Source organism: Brassica rapa, chromosome A05 (genome assembly GCF_000309985.2).
Source record: "Brassica rapa cultivar Chiifu-401-42 chromosome A05, CAAS_Brap_v3.01, whole genome shotgun sequence".
In the NCBI taxonomy this organism is placed as follows: Eukaryota; Viridiplantae; Streptophyta; class Magnoliopsida; order Brassicales; family Brassicaceae; genus Brassica; species Brassica rapa.
The window spans coordinates 23,068,383-23,085,852 of NC_024799.2; the positions used below are offsets into that span (position 1 = coordinate 23,068,383).

The following is a 17,470-nucleotide window of genomic DNA, read 5'->3' on the forward strand; positions in this document are numbered from 1 at the left end:
ATCTAATACCGAGACAGAACATTTAAATTTCAAAAAAAAAGAACAAGAGTCCATGTGTAAAGAACAAGCGCGTTCGAGCTTTAAAATGAGAATCAGGGGAAGGAGACAAAGTTTGAAGTATGTATACATCTTCAAGATAATATATTTTTGTATTATAGAAATATCTCACTCTTATTAAATTGCAAGAATCCTGACAGAAATTAAAAAAGATTTGCGATAAGCCAGTGGAGCTACCAATCAGAGACGACGTGAGATTGGAATTCTAGTAGATATGTTTCTTATCATGCATGCACTTGTGTTCCAAGATTCCAGATCGACTGCTGCAATGTTCCTCCATAAAACTAATATCCAATCCTCTGAAAGCCCAGATCCATGGGTTGATTAGTAATAATAAAGTAAACTAGAATAAAAGAAAAAAATGGAAATGAGTGAAAACAAAACTAGCAGAAAAGAAAACAAGAAAAATAAATGGAAAATAGCTCAAAAAAGCATAAACATATTTACTTTAGCAAAATGTAGAGTAAACTTAGTATCTGATTGGAAAGCACTTCCATCAAAAAAATTTAGCGTTAATATTTTTATTTTCTTTTCAACTTATATATATGTTTGCCAATCAAGCAAAATTATTTTTCATCTCGCTTACTCTCACAACTGTTTAATTGATGGTATATAGTACACTTTATTATCTCACTGTCTCTGAAGTGAAAAATAAGTTACACCTGATTTTGTTTTGTTTTCTTTGTATTTTACTCTGCTATTTTTCCTCCTAGTTACTCCACTTTTATTTCTTTTAGTTACTTTAAAATCTACCGGTCACATCCCTAATGTTTGTTTTTCTCCATTTAAATAGTAAGTAAAGTAAACTAAAAATAATATCTTATACTTTCTCTGTTTTATTTTAATTGTCGTTATATAATAACATTTTTATTTTAAAATAAACGTTGTTTTATAATTTCAAAGCAAATTTATTAGCTTTATTTTATAATCTGTTTTTCTATTGGTTAAAATTTTGTTAGATGTATTATTAATGATTTTTTTATTTAGTAATATACAAAACTAAATGTTTTTTTAATGTATCCTCAAGTATAAAACAACAATTAAAATTGAACAAATGAAATATTTGACTGGTAAAATTTTAGTGGGATTTAGACTAAATTTATTTTTAAAATAAAAATTTACTCTAAAGTCAAAAACAATCACACTCCTAATTGTTTTCAAGATATTTCTATTAAAACATCTAAAAAATTCTAATATATACTGCAATTCTAGAAATTTTAGCAACTTTTATTTAAACTTTCGTTTGTTATATAATAAGTAAATAAGTTATTGACAAAATCATGAACCAACTCGCATGCAATATATTTATCTTACAACTGTATATAACGTTTTTAATTCTCATGTCATAAGGTATTTACAAAAGAAAAACGCAAAATATATCTTATGAATTTTCTACCCAAAAAAAGATCTTAATGAAATTAATTATTAGAAAAAGGTTAATGAAATAATGATTTTGATGAGACAATCTAAACTAGTACTAGTAAATAACAACAATAAACATTACATTCGAATATTGAAAAATCTACATGCATTCCATGGTCGATATTAAATAATGACACTCAGTTGGCAACATCCAATTTTTTATTTTTTATTTTTAAAGGTTGGACTTATCGGGTTTCTGAAAATTTAACATGAGAACCTTGGTTTGAAAATGCAGAAACCGACAAGCACAGGGTAAAAAGAAAGCGCGTGAATATGGTAAAGAAGGACCAAAAAGTTGAAAAATAAAAAATCTTTTCCATAATTCTATTTTTTTCTCCTTCCGCAGCGCAGCTACATAAGCTCACTCTCCCACCATGTTATTGTGACGATACTCTTCCAACTTACCCTACATCATATCTTCTATCGTCCTCGATCTAATTTATCCATCTCATTTACCACAGGAACTTCAATATTCCTTTTTATTTTAATACGAAAGCTTAAGATTCAAACTCCTGAGATCTGTTTGTTTCCTTAAAGAGAAAACATCTTGTTTTCATCGGAATAAAATGGGTAAAACCGCCGGGAACAGAGACTGGACTCAGATCTACGCTATCTACGGCATTCAACAATGGCAGACACTCGTCTTCCTCCTCTTCCACGCCTTCTTCTTCTCCCTCCTCTCTCTCCTCTTCCTCATCTACTTCGACCAGATTTGCTTCTTCCTCGACTCCTTCTTCCTCTCCGGCGCCTCCAGACTAACAGCTGGCTTCACCGGCGCAGTAACCGCTCTCTCCGCGGTCTGTCTCCTCTTCGCCGCCGCTAACTTCGTCTACTCCGACGTTCCGCTCCAGTACGAGATGGCTCAGCGCATGGTCAGCTCCGTCAGCGACTGGTCCTGCGTCAAAACGGCGTTAGATCTCGGCTGCGGCCGCGGCATCTTACTCAATGCCGTCGCGACGCAGCTCAAGAAAACCGGTAGCTCGGGTCGGGTCGTCGGGTTAGACCGCTCCAAACGCACCACTCTCTCCACTCTCCGCACAGCTAAACTCGAAGGTACAATTAATTAATTACTTTTTTTTACCTAAAGTTAATTAATAATTTTACTGATTCGTTTGTGTAATTTTTAATTGTGTGTGTAGGTGTGCAAGAGTATGTGACGTGCAGGGAAGGAGACGTGAGGACGTTGCCGTTTGGGGATAACTACTTCGACGTGGTGGTCTCGTCGGTGTTCGTGCACACGGTGGGGAAAGAGCACGGTCAGAAGTCCGTGGAGGCGGCGGCGGAGAGGATGAGGGTGCTTGGGGAGATAGTGAGAGTCGTGAAGCCTGGAGGTTTGTGCGTGGTTTGGGATCTCTTACACGTGCCGGAGTACGTGCGGCGTCTCCATGAGCTGAAGATGGAGGATATCCGAGTCTCCGAGCGAGTTACGGCGTTTATGGCCGGAAGCCACATCGTGACTTTCAGGAAACCGAGTGAACTCGTTGCTGGACCCCGGGAAGTCCGCCTCGATTGGAGATGATGACGTGGATATTTTAAAACGGCTGTGTGTCGATTCGTTTATATAGAAGACGGCACGTAGTTCAAGTCCGGAAGTTCGAAACAGATAATTGTGATATACACTATATTAATTACAGTCTAAACTAGAAAAACAAAAATCAAAATGTATGTAGAAGTGTCTGGGGAGGCGAAGCGGAACCAGCTGCTTCTTGAAGAGGCAGAAACGCTGACACGACGTTTGCGTTTTGATCTTGTATTTATATAAATAATCCTAGTAAAGTAGTACTATTATTATCGAATGTATTGTGATGCTCTAATTTCTGCGTTAGCGTTTCTGACGCTGGTCAGTAGTCAGTTCAACGTCGTGGGGAGAAGTACCTAACTAATCAATGTAAAATGTAAAAAAAGGAAAGAAAAATCGACCATGTTGAATGTTGAGTGACTATCAAGAATGTCGTCTTATTAATATTGGTTGGGCATTAAATGTCTTGTCCTTTTATTTCACGTCGATGTGATACATCTGTCCCCTACATATTATTTCAAATTTAATTACAACAAATCCAGTTGGGCCACGTTTGGGCCAAGCCTTTACTTTCCGTAAGGTCACGGCAAAGCGTACAATCATAAACACGCCGAGTTGTTCAATCACCATGCAACAAGCAGTGCCGTCTGTACTCTGAATAATAGAACACCACGCCGTTTCCTGAATTTCATTCTAGACAACGTGTATCCACACAGATACTTCCACGTAAGCGTCTGGAAGATGAGGCGCGCCAAGCAGAAAGAAACCTCACCGTTGCTCCTTCCCTATCCTTCTCTGAATCACTTGCACGTCTCCATCAATGGCTTCTCCGTTGTCTCTTTCCACCGTTGTCTCTCACCGGATCCTATCTCTCCACCCTCCGCCTCTTAACCGCAGCTTACTCTTCGTAAAACCCAAATTACCCTTCAGCCGAACCGTTTCCAGAGATCTACGCATGCGCTTGCATTCTCAAACCACGAACTATGGCGATAAGGTCGGGTTCATAGCTCTAGAAAGATGTCACACATGGGTTCGTTATAAAGTTCCAAACTTTGCTTTCTAAATACTCGTTTTCAGCAGTGCAGGAACATAAACCTTCTTCAATCGATTCAAAGTTGAACCCTTTGGAAGGAGCTGGAACAAAGAATCTGGAGAAAGTAGTTGCAACGATCCTGATACTAGCTCAAGTGTGGTCTCCGTTGCCCTTGTTTGGTCTAGACTCTGCCTACATCTCACCTGCAGAGGCGGTTCTTTACTCTCCGGACACGAAAGTTCCAAGGAGTGGGGAACTTGCACTAAGAAGAGCCATTCCTGCTAATCCCAATATGAAGACTATACAGGCTTGTCACTCTACTAGACTCTTTACATTCTGTTAGTTGTGGTGGTTATTGATTTTGTTACGCTGTTTTGTGTGGGGTTTCCTTAGGCTTCGTTGGAAGATATATCGTATCTTCTTAGGATCCCTCAAAGAAAGCCTTATGGTACCATGGAGAGCAATGTGAAGAAGGCTCTAAAGGTGAACATGTTATTGTCTTAAGTTGTGAGTTACGTTTGCTAGAGTAGTTAGCACAAGTTTGAACTCCTTCAATTTGTTTCAGGTGGCTATAGACGATAAAGATTCAATATTGGCTAGTATACCAGCAGACTTGAGAGACAAGGGCTCAGAACTGTATGCATCTCTGGTTGACGGCAAGGTAAACCACAGCTTTGTTCTCAAGTTGATGGACATTAATTTGTGGTGGAAAGGTGATCTGGTGGTGTTAGACTAAACGTTCTCTTTGTTTGCCACTCATTACAATAGGCTGTTCTTATGTTAAAGGTTCGTTTGTTTTTTGTAATAAATAAGTATTAAACCGTGTGTTCTTTTGTTTGAAAGGGTGGACTTCAAGCACTTATAGAATCAATTAGGTATCAAGATCCTGATAAAGTGTCCATTCGCCTGGCATCATCACTAGACACTGTTGCGGAGATGGAGTTATTACAAGTACATACAATTTTTCTGATCTCTTATCTTCTGAGTAAGGTTGAAACGGCATTTAGCACAAGATCTAGTTCCTTATGTTGAAAAGTTTTGTTGCAGGCATCTGGCTTGTCATTTTTGCTTCCTCAGCAATACTTGAACTACCCTAGGTGTGTCTCATTTTCTGTCTCCCTGAGTTAAAATCCCTCTTATGAGCTGCTAATAAAACAGTTCTTATGTGGAAACTGTAGGTTAGCAGGAAGAGGCACTGTGGAAATCACTATTGAGAAACCTGATGGTTCCACATTTCAAGCAGAAGCTGGGGGAGATCAAAGAAAGAGTGCTACAATCCAGGTATTAAAAGTTCAAATCTTATAAATGAAAAAGTACTGTTCTTTCACAAGGCAATGCTCATGCTTATATGATGGATTCAGGTTGTTATAGATGGTTATTCAGCTCCCTTAACGGCAGGGAATTTCGCTAAACTGGTAAGGTAGTTTACTCTAACTTCAATCTTTAGTTAGCTGCACATATTAAACCTAAGAGTAGTCCTGGGCATATTATCCAAAACCCATAAACCAAACTGGAACCGAACGAGTATCTGAATATCCTAAATATAATAAAAATATAATTTATAAATCGATAATCATTTTTAAAAAACCTGAATTGTCCAATTTTTTGGGGTTTACAGGTTTTCCGGGTTTTTTAAAGTTTTTTTCTGTGTCAAACCTGAACCAAACCGGAACTATTTATAATTGGGTTATGTATCGGGTTTTGTAAAAAAATAGAAACACGAACCGATCTGAACCAAAAAATGTTTGGTTCCTAAATGGGTCCTATATACCCCAACACGAATAACTCGACCCATGTTTGGTTCCTAAATGGATCCTACATACCCCAACACGAATAACCCGACCTGACTCAAACCAGAAACCCGAATGCCCAGCACTACCTAAGAGGCTGTACTCTGTACGCTTAGATCTTGAAAACAAGCTGTTATTCAGGTAACCAGTGGTGCATATGATGGAACCAAACTCAATACGGTGAACCAAGCTGTTATTACAGAAGATGGGAGTGGTAAGGTGGATAGTGTTAGTGTTCCCTTGGAAGTAATGCCTTCTGGACAGTTCGAACCTCTCTACAGAACTCCATTGAGTGTCCAGGTATTACACAAAAACCGCTTCTATTCCCAAATCAAAACCTGAAAAGCTGACTTTACTTTCTTAATTTTTTTATATTGGAAAGGATGGAGAGCTACCAGTTCTTCCTTTATCAGTTTATGGAGCTGTTGCAATGGCCCACAGCGAAAACTCAGAGGAATACTCTTCTCCTTACCAATTCTTCTTCTACCTATACGATAAAAGAAACGTACGCATCACAACTCTTTAATCCCATATGAGACTAAAGGAGCTAGCTTTTGATCCTTTACTTTCTTGTGCAGTCTGGCTTAGGAGGCTTATCATTTGATGAAGGGCAGTTCTCGGTTTTCGGGTATGTTATATTCAAGAAATTGCTAGGCGGTAACTATACACTTTATATAGGAATATTGATTAGGCGGGTGCATAGACCAATTTTTGAATGCCTAGACCGATTTAAAAAAACCTTCTTATTCGAATTTTTCAGACTTGCAAGATGCATTTGAAGTTGCTTATGTTTGGTACAAATTGTGCAGGTACACAACAGCAGGAAGAGATATTCTTGGGCAGATCAAGACAGGAGATATCATCAAATCTGCTAAACTAATCGAAGGCCAAGATCGTCTTATTTTGCCTGCTCAGAACAACAGCTCATCCACTTGATTCTTCTTCCGTACTACAAGATGTTGTAAACACTTTCTTGTCCCATAACAGAGTACAAGTTTCTTTTTACCGGATTGGCCAATTGGGTCTGAATCTTATTCGAGTTCCAACATTACTGTAATAAAAAGTTCTCATTTTTATTTACAAATTACAATAAAACAAAAAAAAACTCAACTCAAACGGAAGACATTTTACAGAGTCGGCTAGGTGTTGGCCGGAAATTCAACCACCGGAGATTCATCCGCCGGATCGGAGGCGTTAAAGCTCTCCTCAACACCTCTCTGCTTCCATCACTCGCCTTCCGCATAAGCTTCTCATCGCTTGGCACCAAAAACCCGTGACGCACGCACTTGGCAGAGCCAGGCCGTCCTGAACACGTGCAAGGCTGTCGAACTCTCAGACTTGACCCGTGACTCTTACGTCTGACCCGGTTCGTCTCGGATCTTCCACGCATCTCTGCACCTTCTCCTGATGGGATCCTTCTCACAGCCTGCATCAGTTACTAATGATTATAATCTCTCTTTACTTGCAGAAAACTGTTTTTTGTTTTGTTTTTATGAAATTGTGTGTGTGTGAATGAGTTTCTTCTGTGTGTTATATACTTACGTGGAGTTGGGAGAAAACTATAACACCATTGACTTGGTTACATTTTTGTGTGATGGAGAGGTTGGTCTACTTTCAAATTCTGCATGCTCCTCAATTTGTCTAAGTTTGACCAAATCAATTTCCCCAACAGGTCAACGGAAGAATACTTGGAGAAAATTCAATGCTCAATAGAAACATGCTTTTTTGCCTAATTCTACTTATTTAATTATTTGTTACTCCTAAGTCCTTAACTTACATACTCTCACAAACGCCAAAAAGCTTTGCAATTTGATTTTGTTGGGTCCATTCTATTCTCGACCATACTTAGAAGTTTTGTGAGGTCCATAAAGTTTCCAAACTCCCACAAGAGGGTCCATGTAGTTTTTGATACTTTGTATTGTCACTTCCATCATTAATGGATACACAATGGGCTTTTTGCACAACTTTGATCTTTGGATTTCTCTCTAGTTTTTGTTTTCTTCCAAATTGTACCATTTTGTGGGTCATTCTGATTTAAGGTATTTGCATCCGTCCCTCCGTCCAGGACAGTGGTAGGGGCAGAAGCAGAATGCAACTGTATAAATATAATTTGCAAATTTGGATAAATGCTAATTTTAATACAAAATAAAGAGAGAAAGAAAACATAAACTTAATGCATACTGGCATATTCGAATGTAATATTAGTTTTATATTCAAATTTTTGAAGCAAGACGTCCATGAATCTCATTTTGTTGTAATGACTGATGATGACTTCAATATCTCTGAGATTGTGAATATAAGTGTTTTGTTATCCTTCTATACAATAATAAATGACTGTATTAAATAGGATTATGAAAGGTTTCTAAAAATTCACTCCAATCGTAGTCAAAAGATGGCCATGTGTATCCAATAAAGAGTTGAAGACAGCGTTAGTTCATATTCCCCGATCTGTCTGTATTTCATCCTTCCATTCATCTCCACCAACCAACACTTATTTACCTTCATTAATATCTTATCCTTACTTTTATCTATGAATTTAATTGAACTAATCCACGTATAAACTTCTAATTCACACATATATGTGTGTGGCAGTAGTAAAAATATCACAACTGTATTAGTGTTTAAAATGCCATCAAACAAATCTCCTGGACATGATGGATACATCACAAAATTCTTCAAAGCAGTTTGGCCAATCATCGGAGAAGATATTGTAGTGGCAGTACAATCCTTCTTTATTAGAGGCTTCTTACCGAAAAGTATCAACTCCACTATTCTCGGGTTAATCCCAAAAATAGATAAGGCGAAAAAATGAAAGACTACTGACCAATCTTCTGCTCCAATATTCTATACAAAGTGATTTCAGAGCTGTTAGCTAATCGACTTAAAAGTATCATGCCAAAATTTATTGCCCCTAATCTGTCAGCATTTGTAAAAGATAGGTTGTTGATGGAGAACTTTCTTTTAGCTACTGAATTAGTCAAAGATTATCATAAATCTGAGATCTCTCCACGATGTGCTATGAAGATAGACGTATCTGAAGCTTTTGATTCAGTACAATGGCCATTCTTGTTCGCTTCTTTAGAGGCACTCGGATTCCATGAGAAATTTGTGCATTGGATTCGCTTATGTGTGTCCACAACATCCTTTTGGGTTCAGGTAAATAGGGAGTTGCCGGGATACTTTAACAGTAACAGAGGTCTGAAGCAAGGATGTGTGCTATCTCCCTCCTTGTTTGTGATTTGTATGAATGTACTCTCTCAAATGATTGATAAAGATGCAGCATATAGAACAGTTGGATACCACCCGAGATGTAAGAATGTTCCTTTGACTCACCTATGCTTGACTAATGACATAATGGTATTTACAGATGGACATAAGAGGTCAGTTGAAGGAATCCTTTCAGTTTTTATTGAGTTTACTAAGTTATATAGTCTGAAGATTAGTGTAGAGAAGTATACATTGTATATGGCAGGCATCACTACAGAGAACCAACAAGCGATTCTAGCCAACTTCCCATTTGCAGCAGGACAACTACCTATAAGGTATCTCGGGCTGTCACTGTTCGCACACAAAATGACGGTCAGCAAAGGAAAGCTCAACAACAGACTTTTGGATGTGGAGAAAAATTCTAAAAAGTCAAGAAGCAGCGAAGGATTTCCATCAGGTTGAGGTTAAAATTGACGTCTCTACTTCATTTTGGCATGACCATTGGTGTAACTTGGGGAGACTCTTGAAATTGACTGGCACTGGAGGCCACATTGATCTTGGTATTCCTGCAACTGCGACAGTCGCAGAGGCGATCTCAACTCACCGTTGTCGCCATCATCGAACAGGCTTGCTCAACAAATTGGAGGACGAACTGGACAAACTCAGGTTAGGCAATCACCAAGGTTACGACATTTCTTTATGGCGTAGTAGAGTTGACAAGTTCAAGAACTCTTTCTCTTCAAAAAACACTTGGCTTCAGATACGTGATGACTTCCCCTTACAAAGCTGGAGTAAAGTGGTGTGGTTCAAGTACGCAACTCCGAAGCAATCCTTTCATGTCTGGACAGCTATTTGAGATAGACTATTCACGTGTGATAGAATGAAAAATTAGAATTCGATCAAGTTTGAGTTCTTTGTCGTCAATACACGGAGACAAGAAACCTATCTTTTTTTCTCATGCCCTTTCTCAAGTCAAGTTTGAGATCCTCTTATGAAAGGGCTGCTGCAGGCTGACTACACAGAGACTTGGGAAGATATTATCACACTTCTGCTGAGCCACCATCAAGATCAAGTCCGACTGTTTCTCATGAGATACACATTTCAAACAGCCACACACATGATATAGAGAGAAAGGAATAGTAGAAGGCATGGAAAAAGCCTATTACCAGCAACACAGATCATTAAAACCATCGACAAAACAGTAAGGAATAGGCTCTCCACCTTCCAAAGACAAGATGATCGGAAATACGGCGAGGACATGAACATTTAGTTTGGTTTTAGAAGATAAAAAAAAGGTTTAGAAGATTTTTCTTTATATTTATGTTTTTCACACCATAAACTCAAAAGTAGTACTTGATGTATAAAATGTTTTTTGATGAATACAATTTAACATTCATTTATAAAAAATCACATTTGTGTTTATGAAATCTTTAAAAAATCACATTTGTGTTTATGAAATCAATTACACTAAAAGTTAATGCTGCTACTTTAATTAGTTGTCTACTTGTCTTTTACTCTTTTGTCTTCACCTTTTCTACCGTTTACAAATGTTTTCAAAGTATTTTAGTTGTGTTTTCTTTTGGTGCAATATTTTATCCTATTGTAAACGCATTATGACAAAATGTTTTTATTGGATTTGAGTTAATCTTCTCCACATATATAACGACTGTTTTGCTTTTCTATGGATAGCTGTCTTCGATCTTCATTGTGCATTTTTCTTGCCTCTTTACCATCTTTCTTTCTTTTTTTTTTCAGTCTCTTACACAATCGTTTTTCTTTAAGAACCCATATGATGTGAAAGCAACAAGATATTGTTCATAAGATTAAAAAATAGACATTTCAACGTTTCAACTGAGCATGAAGGATATACTTAAGAAAAACAGAAAAGGGTATGGAAAATGTATGGCAAGTGTAACCTGAAATAAATATTGTACTGTATGTTTTCCAAAATTAAGTGCTAATGATGTCAAAATATCTGAAAGGCGGTTTGTACTTAACTACTTATTATCTAGAAGAGAATGTAATTAAAGGCGTTTTTAATTTCTTGGTTTATAGATAATGATTCCTTTTGCTGATGTAGAAGCATATGGTCCATCGGTGGCCCTTTCTTCTAGTATTCTTTTATGCATACAGCGTATGCTCTTTTCGTTCTCTTTTTCTTAAATACACAATTTTTTGATTTTTTAAAATTACATACTTTCTGAAAGTTCGTGGACGACTAGTTCTATGAAAAGGAAATGTAACAACTGTTACCTTCTAATCAATACGATCGTCGTTTGGTTTTTAACCATATAGCATATAACAATTTAACGACTGTTATCTTCTAATCAATACGACCGTTGTTTGGTTTTTAAGTATATAGCATATAACAATTTAATAAATGTGTTTTTTTTTATCTTCGATACAATTTACTTTTGGTACTATTTTTTTAATGAGAATATCTAAAAACATTTCGAATTTGAGTTGTGGAATTAAGATCCAGAAGTTAGGACATTTCCAATGGTCCTTTATAATTGTTTCTATAATCTACTTTAAAATAGAACAACTCTGTTATAGAGTAACTTTTGCTCTAAGACAATTTTAAATGGTGCTTTTTTTTTAATTTTTTTGTTTCATTTTGAATAAAAAATTGTTTCAATAGTACTTAATTTCTTACTTCAAAATAAAGGCATGCACATGATTGCTTTAAATTTGAAGATATACTATTTACATCTTCACTTTTTAAAGATGAAAATTTTAATTTGTAAACTGGTCCTCAACTTTTATTTGTTCATACTTTTTGATAAAATAAACTATATTTATTAATATGATCCTTGTTAATTTCTAAAATTCATTTTTATTTTCATTTAATTAATTACAACATTAAATATACTAAAACATATAGTATATTCAAAGATTTTTTGGCTCGGTTTCAAAGAATCAAGGATCAAAAAGTTTATTTCTCACTTCAAAACTCTTTAATTGATCACTCGAGGGAGAAATATATCTAGTGCTTCTTCATAAATCTGGTGTTCTTTGCATATTTATTTATGGTATGTGTGCTAATTTTCTTTTATGATAATATTTACTTTATATTAATTAGTTATTGTGTTGGATTAGTATTAAAACAAATAAACATTACTAAATATGAAAAAATATAAGGTGCTTTTAATAATTAATGATAAACTAGAGAAAGAATATAATTGAAAAATTCTTTTTTGAAAAAGAAAATGAAGTAGACTATTGGAAGATATGTCACTTCATATTTTTTTTCATTTTGAAGAAAATGAATATTTGAAGATGAAAATGAAGTTATCCATTGTGGATGCTCTAATGGTGTAACTATATAATAGAGTTACTCTATAATAGAGTGGAATAAAGAATAACATTACTCTATATTTCACTCTATTATACAGTAACTCTATTTTATAGTTACACCATTAGAGCAAAAGTTGTTCTATACTAAAATTACTTTATTTTAGAGAAAATTATAGAGAAAATTTTAAAAGATCATTGGAGATGTTCTTACTCTATTAAAATTAATTTTATAAGTGTAAGTTTTTTTCGAACTCTTTTATAAATGTATGTATATATAAGTTTCTGGATGGTTTATTGTGAATTTATATTTTGTAAATAAATCTCTCAAATTGGCACTAATACTTGCATCCAAGGGCGGCTGACAAAGGGGAACAAGCGGTGTGACCGCCCCGGGTCCAAGCCACTGTTTCTCCCCTTCCCTCCGGTATGTTAATAGTTAAGGGGTTCAATTTTTTTTATAAATCTATATTTTTATATAAAAATTATAATATAATAAATAAAATTAAAAAGGGTCCAAAATATTTGATATGTATATAGTTATATTTTCATCACAAAATATACAAAATATTAATGATTAAATTTTAAAAATATTTTAAACATTAACTGAATATAAATCGTAGAAGATAAAAAAAAATTTTGTCCTAAGACTCATAACAATGTTAAGCCGGTCATGCTTGCATCTTACAAAAATATAATTTTTTATGTATAGTTACAATTTTTTTTGTTAATTGTGAATACTGTCTAACGTGATTGAGGCTAGCTAATGAAAACCAAAATATAATTTTCGTTCAATGGATGTTGACGACTCAGGTCACAACATGAAGACAAACGATTTGGACAGTATATTCTTCAGATTGGCTTACTTTGTGTTCAATGCTTAGAAGCTTATTTCTCTGTTGGTGGCCTTGCCTTATAGTTTTCTATCGTTTGGTACGCGTGCCATGAAATACTTTACAAGGACCACATGAGTCATGAGGTGCAGCGCTTGAGTAGCATAGCATGAGAGAAAGACACCATTGCTCTCATGCTCTCAAACATCAAACCTAGCCGCGGTATGCACCAACCCACATAACGTGTGCATTAGGTTTGCTAGCCACGTCAGAATTATAATCCTAGCCAATTTTCCATAGGCTTGCTAGCTTACGTCTAATTATATTCGGATTTCAAATTCAAAGGAGAGGGCTTGTCCAATAACCCCTATTATATAATATTTTTTCTTTTTGAAAAAGGCATTCATAAATCCCTATTATATAATCTTTTATACTAATTTTATCTAAGTGTTTCAAAATCCTTAAACGTTGAAATATCTTTAAAACATTTTACATGTATCCTGCCGTAAAGTCATATGTCCAAAGAATATCAAAAAGGTTTACAAGAATTCAAAACATAATCGCTAAATAAGGATGTCAAAAATCATGTCCAAAGAATGCTTACTTCCTATTAATTAGCGCTTATAAATTCATTTACAAACACACACAAAAGCTTTCAACCAAAATCTTTGATCAGTCACGACCTTTCTTGTATGACCTATGGTTAGTAGAATATATTTGGAGATGTCTGATCAAAATTTAAGTCTTGGTTGATAAAATAAAAAGTTGTGAACAAAAGAAAATGACACCCATAATGTTTAAAAAAATGACACTCGCACCTGAACATATTTGGAAACACTCTTAACTAGGTGGTTGTTTGTTCAAAGTCATATTACTAATTATGATTCAGTAAAAAAAAATACTACTGTTAATGTAAGATGAATATAATAAGCTAGCTATCATTTAGTTATAGGTTGTTTTTATTTGCGTTTTAGACGTTATTGGAGACCTTTTTAAGAATTAATGACAAGCATCCCAAGGAAAAATATGTAGGTTACTTGCTAGCTACACTATTACATAAAACATAAGCAATTTTTTATGTTTAAAACAATATACTTTTTTGTGGGTTGATGATATAATTTCTTACAAAATTGAGTATTTGTTTGGTATGAATTTATTGATACACAAAATATATATAGAAAAGAAAAAGAAAAATCACAATCAACGTGAGATGGCCATCGTATTAAACTATATTGTATTTATAGCTTTACAATAAATTATTGAAATTCCTTATCTACACAATGTAGACTATGTAGTTGATACTTATCATTACTTTTTATTAGTTCAGGATGTTTCCAAATAAGATTGGTCCTCACTATTTTTAATAATAAAATGTCTATATAAATGCCTATATACATTCATGGCCCCTGCGTCGTTTCAAAAGAGTTTGGATATAATTTATAAAGCAAGTCATGGGCAGATGGGCTTGACATAGATAAGTCTATAATCACAAGTGCTGATAACTAGTCTATTTAAAAAAAAAAAAAATCACAAGTGCTGAAAAAGTATCATTTTCAGAATCTACATGTAGTACCTTATAATTTTAAATAATATATATTTAAGTTTTTTTTTTCACTTTGTTTGGTAAATTAATATACAACCCTTATATTTATTTATCACCAGCATTTTAATAAAACTGACCAATAAATCAATGACCGATTTAAATAGAGATATATAATTAGGTAAAACTCCAAAAATAGTATTTTAAAATATCCAAAATAGAATGATAAATTTTTCAAAATAGCATTCATGTGACCAAAAAGTTAAATTACACAAATTGGTAAATTCTACTTTGATTTATATCCCTTAAATACCAAATTCTAAATCATAATCAGTAAATTATAAACTCAGATATAAAATAAATACATTTTTATTTTTAATAATATTATTTATATTTTTTATATAGCGTGCTATTTTTTGTAAAATATGATTTAATAATAGTTGAGTGTGTTTTCTAAATAATTAAATTTTAGTAATTTTTAGAGTGTGATTAGTAAGTAATAAGAGTCTTCATTCAATGGCTTAATTTATAGTTTGACATAAAATGTAGACTATTTTTCATCAATTAAATTTACAAAACACACTCCAAACGTGAAAAATACAAGGTACAACACAACTATCTTTTATTTATTTTTATTGTTTCTTTTTACAAAGAGAATACAAGGTCAAAATATCATTGAGATTACTATATGCATCTACACGATCTATATTTAAACACCTAAGTATGTGTATTTTTACATTTCAACATTTAAATTGAGAAAACAGTATACTCTTTCCATAATCCTATGTTTGTATATGATCTTTGCCTCACATCTCCCCCTCTCTAAATCCCCTATGATTAATTAATTAACCCAAAATACATACACAAAATCTCAAATTACACAATGCAAATGACCCCACCAATCATAAAATTTGTACTCTGCAATTCGTCACTGTCACCGGAAATTTTTTTCACACCGGCGGCGAACACACAGATCGATTTAAGAGGAGTACCAGTTTAAACCAGTTAACTGATACGACGTCGTTAACCCATCCCCTAACACACCACCTTGTTGTTGCATCAACGGTGGTGTCTCTTCCATCATGGAAGAAGACATGTTTGAACAGTCTCCTCCTCCTTCCCCGCCGTGAAAACGTTTGTTCGGAGATACATCCTGCTCTTCCTCCGCTACAGGCCAAAACGGCACCGGAAGAGCTCGTTTCAGGTTCGCCATCATCATCGGCCCAGAGGAAGAAGCATGATTCAAACCGTTACCGACGACGTCACCGTTGGTGCAGACTGCTATGTTGTTGTTGATCATGCCACTACCGTTGTAAAGCCCCGGATCACCGTCGGGGAATATCCCGTAGCCGCCGGGGAAAAAGTTCATTGACCTAGAGACGTTATGGTGAAGTCCGGTGGTAGCAGCCGTCATTGATAATGACGGAGGGATCTTTCTAAAGATGTAATCGATCATGTCATGATCCTTATCGTTATCCACATGTCGACCTGCGTTGTTCTTCTTGTAGATGCGACATAGCACCCAATCATCAAGCTAACATAAGAATATTCCAAAAATATTAAATTAATAATCAGATCATCAAGAAATATCAAGAAGTTACTAGTAATTTTATTTTATTTTAAGTTACTAGTATGTTATTACATACCCGGAGGGAGTTTTTCTTGTTGCCGAAGTCACAGCCTGGTGGTCTGTTGTTTGGTTTGTTGTCTATGAGACGATACTCATGCATGATCCAATCACTTTTAATACCTTTTGGAGGTTTGCCACTGTAGAAGACCAGTGCCTTCTTCACGCCGACCTTTTGGTTACCGTCAGAGGCTAGCACCGGTTTGTCAGTACCCGTCGCTTTCCAGTACCCTGACGTTGCCGCTCTGTTCGGCCTAGCTCCGTTCGGATACTTCCGATCTCTAGGACTGAAGAAGTACCATTCTTGCTCACCAAACGATGCCTTGGCTATAGAACAAAACAAAAAAAGTTAGATCACACGTCACAAATAAATTATATCTGGAGGAAGGAAGAAAAAAGTTTTAAAATAAAAGATGTAAAAATTGGATCATGATACGATGACTCATGATTGTGTGACGCTTTAAATGAAATTAATATTATCTGCTATGGTTTCGGGTGTAGCGAGGTTATGCATGGGCCTTGACCCAGATGCTCCTGGTATTCAAGAAAAAAAAGAAATGATGATGATGATTATACGTACCTGGAAGTTCCCATGGATCAAATTTGTAGAGATCGACTTCTGCGATGATGGCGACAGGTAAAGGAGCGGAGGCGGCTTTGCGTTTAAGGTAGTGAACGACTAGTTCTTCGTCGGTTGGGTGAAACCGGAATCCTGGAGGAAGGTTAGGCTGCGGCGGCGGTGGAGGACCACCGGAAGAATCGGTGCTCTCCATGGCGAGTTCCTTCTACGTTTAGAATCTAGCACTGTGGTCGGATGATTTGGTTATGATGGTAGGAGAAGCTCATATAATATTTACTCTGAGATTCTTCCTCTCTCTCTTTTTTTGCTAGATATTTCTTTCTGAAAGGTGTGCTGAAAAATGCTTCACCGAGTCAGCGTTACCATTCTTTTAAATGGCCACATAAAACGCTTATTTGTGGGTTCTAATCGTATGTTTTTTCTTACATACACCCGCGGAGATTAGGGTAAAAATGCAAAGTAAACATATATTTTGAAGAGTTTTTTTTTTCTTGAACTGGCTTTCGAAATGTATGAGTTTTTTTTTGTGATCTTTTGAAGAGTTGTTTTACATTGATTATTAGGTGAA

At 35.4% G+C, this 17,470-nt stretch overlaps 5 protein-coding genes across 6 annotated transcripts; 3 read left to right on the forward strand and 2 right to left on the reverse strand.

Annotated features, from left to right (window-relative positions):
• The first annotated feature begins 1,796 nt into the window (after positions 1 to 1,796).
• LOC103869909 lies at positions 1,797 to 3,393 on the forward strand. Its single transcript, XM_009147984.3, has 2 exons — positions 1,797 to 2,532; positions 2,619 to 3,393. Exons 1-2 carry the CDS (start codon positions 2,046 to 2,048, stop codon positions 2,996 to 2,998), a joined length of 867 nt encoding a protein of 288 aa, XP_009146232.2. The 5' UTR covers positions 1,797 to 2,045; the 3' UTR covers positions 2,999 to 3,393.
• Positions 3,394 to 3,728: 335 nt separating this feature from the next.
• LOC103869911 (peptidyl-prolyl cis-trans isomerase CYP37, chloroplastic) lies at positions 3,729 to 6,897 on the forward strand. Of its 2 annotated transcripts, none has more exons than XM_009147987.3 (12): positions 3,729 to 3,992; positions 4,084 to 4,338; positions 4,425 to 4,514; positions 4,597 to 4,692; positions 4,875 to 4,982; positions 5,079 to 5,128; positions 5,210 to 5,312; positions 5,393 to 5,446; positions 5,963 to 6,121; positions 6,204 to 6,326; positions 6,400 to 6,449; positions 6,631 to 6,897. In XM_009147987.3, the coding sequence occupies exons 1-12, from the start codon at positions 3,819 to 3,821 to the stop codon at positions 6,755 to 6,757; spliced, it is 1,389 nt and encodes a 462-aa protein (XP_009146235.1). In that variant the 5' UTR covers positions 3,729 to 3,818; the 3' UTR covers positions 6,758 to 6,897. The 2 variants fall into 2 exon arrangements, with proteins under 2 accessions (XP_009146235.1, XP_033148687.1); XM_033292796.1 differs by having other exon boundaries at positions 3,744 to 3,992; positions 4,079 to 4,338.
• Positions 6,856 to 15,072, reverse strand: LOC103869910. Its single transcript, XM_033292837.1, has one exon. The coding sequence runs from the start codon at positions 7,251 to 7,253 to the stop codon at positions 6,933 to 6,935; it is 321 nt and encodes a 106-aa protein (XP_033148728.1). The 5' UTR covers positions 7,254 to 15,072; the 3' UTR covers positions 6,856 to 6,932.
• Positions 8,840 to 9,884, forward strand: LOC117134404. The gene is made up of 4 exons (XM_033292718.1): positions 8,840 to 8,977; positions 9,189 to 9,201; positions 9,294 to 9,363; positions 9,458 to 9,884. The coding sequence occupies exons 1-4, from the start codon at positions 8,840 to 8,842 to the stop codon at positions 9,882 to 9,884; spliced, it is 648 nt and encodes a 215-aa protein (XP_033148609.1).
• Positions 15,073 to 15,352: 280 nt separating the features above from the next.
• Positions 15,353 to 17,273, reverse strand: LOC103869912 (NAC transcription factor 56). Its single transcript, XM_009147989.2, has 3 exons — positions 16,903 to 17,273; positions 16,342 to 16,649; positions 15,353 to 16,229 (listed from the first exon to the last, which is right to left on the reverse strand). Exons 1-3 carry the CDS (start codon positions 17,093 to 17,095, stop codon positions 15,675 to 15,677), a joined length of 1,056 nt encoding a protein of 351 aa, XP_009146237.1. The 5' UTR covers positions 17,096 to 17,273; the 3' UTR covers positions 15,353 to 15,674.
• Between the last annotated feature and the right edge of the window lie 197 nt (positions 17,274 to 17,470).

Coding starts and splice junctions, on each gene's coding strand:
- LOC103869909 (XM_009147984.3), top strand. CDS start 2,046: ATGGGTAAAACCGCCGGGAACAGAGACTGGACTCAGATCTACGCTATC. Junction 2,533..2,618: donor CCGCACAGCTAAACTCGAAG/GTACAATTAATT, acceptor TTGTGTGTGTAG/GTGTGCAAGAGTATGTGACG.
- LOC103869911 (XM_009147987.3), top strand. CDS start 3,819: ATGGCTTCTCCGTTGTCTCTTTCCACCGTTGTCTCTCACCGGATCCTA. Junction 4,693..4,874: donor CATCTCTGGTTGACGGCAAG/GTAAACCACAGC, acceptor TTTGTTTGAAAG/GGTGGACTTCAAGCACTTAT. Junction 5,313..5,392: donor GAAAGAGTGCTACAATCCAG/GTATTAAAAGTT, acceptor TGATGGATTCAG/GTTGTTATAGATGGTTATTC.
- LOC103869910 (XM_033292837.1), bottom strand. CDS start 7,253: ATGCAGGCTGTGAGAAGGATCCCATCAGGAGAAGGTGCAGAGATGCGT.
- LOC117134404 (XM_033292718.1), top strand. CDS start 8,840: ATGAAGATAGACGTATCTGAAGCTTTTGATTCAGTACAATGGCCATTC. Junction 9,364..9,457: donor GCAGGACAACTACCTATAAG/GTATCTCGGGCT, acceptor AATTCTAAAAAG/TCAAGAAGCAGCGAAGGATT.
- LOC103869912 (XM_009147989.2), bottom strand. CDS start 17,095: ATGGAGAGCACCGATTCTTCCGGTGGTCCTCCACCGCCGCCGCAGCCT. Junction 16,650..16,902: donor TGATCCATGGGAACTTCCAG/GTACGTATAATC, acceptor TTTGTTCTATAG/CCAAGGCATCGTTTGGTGAG. Junction 16,230..16,341: donor ACAAGAAAAACTCCCTCCGG/GTATGTAATAAC, acceptor TTCTTATGTTAG/CTTGATGATTGGGTGCTATG.